At 46.0% G+C, this 5,190-nt stretch overlaps 1 protein-coding gene across 1 annotated transcript; it reads left to right on the top strand.

Moving 5' to 3' along the window:
• The first annotated feature begins 223 nt into the window (after positions 1-223).
• LOC150056914 (kelch repeat and BTB domain-containing protein 6) lies at positions 224-3,373 on the top strand. Its single transcript, XM_090342073.1, has one exon. The coding sequence runs from the start codon at positions 368-370 to the stop codon at positions 2,369-2,371; it is 2,004 nt and encodes a 667-aa protein (XP_090198199.1). The 5' UTR covers positions 224-367; the 3' UTR covers positions 2,372-3,373.
• The last annotated feature ends 1,817 nt before the right edge of the window (positions 3,374-5,190 follow it).

Below are 5,190 nucleotides of genomic sequence, written 5' to 3'. Positions count from 1 at the left end.
CGAAACCTCGCGACATCACACAAACTACAACTTCCGGCATGCACAGCGATGACCCTGGTCCACCTCCGGGTCCGAGAATTTGGGGGGTCTCTTTCGCGCCAGGAGGCCCGAAAGGCATCCTGGGAGAGGCAGGTCTTGGGTGGCTTTTGAGGCGGCAGCGGCTGGAGGTGAACTGGCAGGACGAGTAGAGGCAGAGGAAGGGCCTCGAACGGACTTGTCGACGTGACAAAGGAAGGCGCTTCTCTGCATAGGGCTGAATTAAGTAAATGGAACGGTGATCCACTTGGCTTGGCCACCCCGGCGGCAAGGGAAGGTTGAGGAGGAGCGGAGTTCCCGCCATCACCCTCGCCCGGCCGCCATCTCCACCATGCAGGCCCGGGAAGACGCCCCGCGCTCCCGCCGCCTCGCCAGCCCCCGCGGCGGGAGGCGGCCCAAGAGGATCTCCAAGCCCTCGGTGTCGGCCTTCTTCACGGGCCCCGAGGAGCTGAAGGACGCGGCGCACTCGGCGGCCCTGCTGGCGCAGCTCAAGGCCTTCTACGACGCGCAGCTGCTGTGCGACGTGACCATCGAGGTGGTGACGCCCGGCAGCGGGCCCGGCACCGGCCGCCTCTTCTCCTGCAACCGCAACGTGCTGGCCGCCGCCTGCCCCTACTTCAAGAGCATGTTCACGGGCGGCATGTACGAGAGCCAGCAGGCCAGCGTGACCATCCACGACGTGGACGCCGAGTCCTTCGAGGTGCTGGTGGACTACTGCTACACGGGCCGCGTGTCCCTCAGCGAGGCCAATGTGCAGCGGCTGTACGCCGCCTCCGACATGCTGCAGCTGGAGTACGTGCGCGAGGCCTGCGCCTCCTTCCTGGCTCGCCGCCTGGACCTGGCCAACTGCACCCCCATCCTCAAGTTCGCCGACGCCTTCGACCATCACAAGCTGCGGGCCCAGGCCCAGTCCTTCATCGCGCACAACTTCAAGCAGCTCAGCAGGATGGGCGCCATCCGTGAGGAGACGCTGGCAGACCTCACCCTGGCCCAGCTGCTGGCCGTCCTGCGCCTGGATAGCCTGGACATCGAGAGCGAGCGGACCGTTTGTCACGTGGCCGTGCAGTGGCTGGAGGCCGCGCCCAAAGAGCGAGGTCCCAGTGCTGCCGAGGTCTTGAAGTGTGTGCGCTGGGCTCACTTCACTGAAGACGACCGGGACTACCTGGAAGGGCTGCTGACCAAGCCCATTGTGAAGAAGTACTGCCTGGACGTTATTGAAGGGGCTCTTCAGATGCACTGTGGCGACGAGTTCCGAAAGTCTGTAATGCTATTACCGAGCAGCAGCAGCTCTGTTGTTGTATCTGTGGCAGAAAAACCACCCCAGAGGCTGGGAATGTGTGCCAAGGAAATGGTGATCTTCTTTGGACATCCTAAAGATCCCTTTCTCTGTTGTGATCCATACACAGGGATCGTTTACAAAGTGCCATCACCTTTGACCCCCCTTGCTCACAGTAGGACTGTCACCACCTTAGCTGTCTGTGTCTCTCCAGACCATGACATCTATCTAGCTGCCCAACACAGGAAAGACCTCTGGGTGTATAAACCAGCCCAAAATAGTTGGCAGCAACTGGCTGACCGCCTCTTGTGTCGTGAGGGCATGGATGTGGCCTATCTGAGTGGCTACATTTACATCTTGGGTGGACGAGACCCTATTACTGGAGTCAAACTGAAGGAAGTGGAATGCTACAGTGTTCAGAGAAACCAGTGGGCCTTTGTGGCCCCACTACCTCATTCTTTTATATCTTTTGACATAATGGTAATTCAGAACTATCTTTATGCTCTCAACAGTAAGCGCATGTTTTGCTACGATCCTGACCACAATCTATGGCTGAAGTGTGTGTCTCTTAAGCGCAGTGACTTTCAGGAAGCCTGTGTCTTCAATGATGAGATCTATTGTATCTGTGACATCCCAGTCATGAAGGTCTACAACCCAATTAGGGCAGAATGGAGGCAGATTAATAGCATTCCCATTGTGTCAGAAACCAACAACTACCGTATTATCAAACATGAGCAAAAATTATTACTTATCACCTCACATACACCCCAGTGGAAAAAGAACAGGGTGACTGTGTATGAATTTGATAGTAGAGGAGATCGATGGATTAATATAAGTACTTCCTTAGGCCTTTTGCAGTTTGACTCCAACTTTTTTTGCCTATCAGCTCGTGTTTATACTTCCTGCCTTGAACCTGGTCTAAACTTTCTTACTGAAGAAGATGACATACCAAGTGAATCGAGTACTGAATGGGACCTAGGAGGGTTCAGTGAGCTGGAATCTGACTCAGGAAGCTCAAGTTCTTCTGATGAAGAGTTTTGGGTGCAGGTACCAACTTAGTGAAATGAATAGGATCAGCAGGATTTGTTGAAACTAAGTTGAAACACTAAGATGTTTTACTGCTATGGAAAGTAAAAGAGATACCTTTTGCCTCTTCCTGAGGAGATAGGAGTTGATTTAATTTCAGGTGTAGTTTAGAGATGTTAATTTCTTATTACAGAATTTTAGTACTTAGATCAACTTATTTGTAAGTCACTATCCTAAAAGTCCAGTATTGTTTATATTTTGTTACACTAGTCTACTAAGTTTTACATCACAGGCCACAGATGCTGTTACTTTTGAATTATAATTTTTCTAATAGAAAAGTGATTAGATATAGACTGATGTTTTGAAAAGAGGATATCTTCTTTCCAGAATGTTAAACTATATAGTTAAAAAATTTTGTTTTAGGGGCCAAGAGTGTAGCCAATAGTAGTAGAGTGCTCACTTACCATGCATGAGCCCTGAGTTTGATTTCACAGTATGGTATACAAAGAAAAAGCAGGAAGTGGCACTGTGGCTCAAGTTGCAGAGTGCTAACCTTGAGCAAAATGTGTCCAAGGGCAGTGCCCACAACGAGTTCAAGCCCCGGAACTGGCAAAAAAAAAAAAAAATTAGGAGTGTTATAGTTTGCTCTTTTAGTTTTTCTTCCTGTGAAGAAAAATATGTATTAGAGTGATCAAATGGTTTATCAATAGTCGTAAAAGGCTCTAGGCTTATTGAAAGTAAAAATAGCAACAATGAAAAAGGATTCTGTTTGAAAACTTTTAAGACATAAAACATATTTGCATATGTAACATATGCCTGTAGTGCTGGCAGTGAAATTATATTCAAGTAGTAGTATCAGTTATTAGCAAAAAAAGAAGAAAAGCTGCTGCCTTGCTTTGTAGGTGTATATTTTGTATCTCAACATGCTACATGCTCTCTTGAATCAGAAATAATCCTTTTGTCACTGGACACATAATTGTATCTGTCGCCCTAAAAAGCTTATGTAATTTCTAAATTTGGGCTGTATAGTTTTTTTTTTTTTTTTTTTGCCAGTCCTGGGCTTGAGCTCAGGGCCTGAGCACTGTCCTTGGACTTTCTCAAGGCTAGAGCTCTACCACTTGAGCCTCAGCACCACTTCTGGCTTTTTTCTATGTATGTGGTACCAAGGAATCGAACCAGGGTCTTCGTGCACGCTAGGCAAGCACTTTAACCACTAGGCCAAACTCCCGGCCCTGGGCTGTATAGTTTTGATGTTTGTCTTAGAGGATTCTTCAGAAAGTAGTATGTCTTGGTTTCTATTGTTGCTGTTGTTTTTTTCTTTGTTTTGGAGGTAGGATCTTGCTGTGTTGCTCACCTGAAACTGATCTTAAAGGGATCTTACCTCAGCCTAGCTGTAACAATGGTATTCATTACCAGCTCCAGTTAGGAAAAACTGGTTTAAAAAATATATGTAAATAAAATCACTATTTTATTGAGATCAGTATTCATTTATCTCAACTATAAAAAATTGTCTTACTGCATTTTTGAGATTGTGTATCCCATACTGGCCTTGAACTCATTCTCAGTCCTCCTCCCATATTTGCCTCCTGAATGACTGCTGGTGTTACAGGCATGTAGCACCATGGCTGGCTTTTCTTAACTTTTTAAGTGGTTAATGTTCTTTATTATCAGCTTAATAGTATTTTTGTATTAAAAGTTAAAGGACATAAGTGTATGATGGCATTTGGGACCAGTAAAAATATTTTCTCTAGAATACTTTTCTAGAGATAAGTCTATTTTACTATGGTATTTGTGTACATCCCATGTTTGTGTTTAGTGTTTTGCTAAAAGGTTTTTATTTTTCTGTTATTGTAAAGAAAAGTCTAGAGCTAATAAATCCCATAAAGCTGACATTGTTTAGATGGAGGAAAATGTTTACTTAAGAGTTTATTACATAATTATTTCATGTTACATGTGTGTGGTGTCCAGATGTTTATGAAGTAAACATTTTCTATCACCACTTAGTGTTATCTTCCTAACCTTTATTTTATAACATGCTAACTCCACTTCAGTGTCTACAGAGGCAGAACACTTATCTTTTTTTTTTTTTTGCCAGTCCTGGGCTTGAGCTCAGGGCCTGAGCACTGTTCTTGGACTTTCTCAAGGCTGGAGCTCTACCACTTGAGCCTCAGCACCACTTCTGGCTTTTTTCTATGTATGTGGTAACGAGGAATCGAACCCGGGTCTTCATGCATGCTAGGCAAGCACTTTAACCACTAGGCCAAACTCCCGGCCCAGAACACTTATATTTCTTACATCTTGGCAGAGTTCAGAGAAATGTACTAAGTTGGGGAACTAATATTTTGAATTGAGCAACATAAGATGAAAATGAAAGAAGCTGATACAAAGAATTAAAAAAACAGTATTTCTTTATGTTATTTATGTTTGACATTTGTTATTTTTTGGTGGGTCATGGGGCTTGAACTCGGCCTGGCGCTGTCCTTGAGCTCTTCAGTTCAAGGCTACCACCCTACCTCTGTGCCTGGGCATTCTCCCTGAGCACTTCAGCTCAAGGCTACCACCCTACCCTAGAGCCAAGTACCACTTCCCATTTTCTAGAGGTTAATTGGAGATAAGAGGTTCAAGTCATTTTGTGCCTGAGCTGGCTTTGAACCTTGATCCTCAGATCTCAGCTTCCTGAGTAGCTAGGATTATTGGCATGAGCCACTGCCCTCGGCTTCATGTTTGACTTTTTTTTTTTTTTGCCAGTCCTGGGCTTGAGCTCAGGGCCTGAGCACTGTCCTTCCTTGGACTTTGTCAAGGCTAGAGCTCTACCACTTGAGCCTCAGCACCACTTCCAGCTTTTTACTATG

Source organism: Megascapheus bottae, chromosome 11 (assembly GCF_031878675.1).
Source record: "Megascapheus bottae isolate mThoBot1 chromosome 11, mThoBot2.hap1, whole genome shotgun sequence".
NCBI classification, from domain to species: domain Eukaryota; kingdom Metazoa; phylum Chordata; class Mammalia; order Rodentia; family Geomyidae; genus Megascapheus; species Megascapheus bottae.
Note: the sequence above shows the minus strand (reverse complement) of the source record. Positions and strands in the feature narration are given on the sequence as shown.

What these genes read in the sequence shown, in the direction of transcription:
- LOC150056914 (XM_090342073.1), top strand. Translation starts at nt 368, where the DNA reads ATGCAGGCCCGGGAAGACGCCCCGCGCTCCCGCCGCCTCGCCAGCCCC.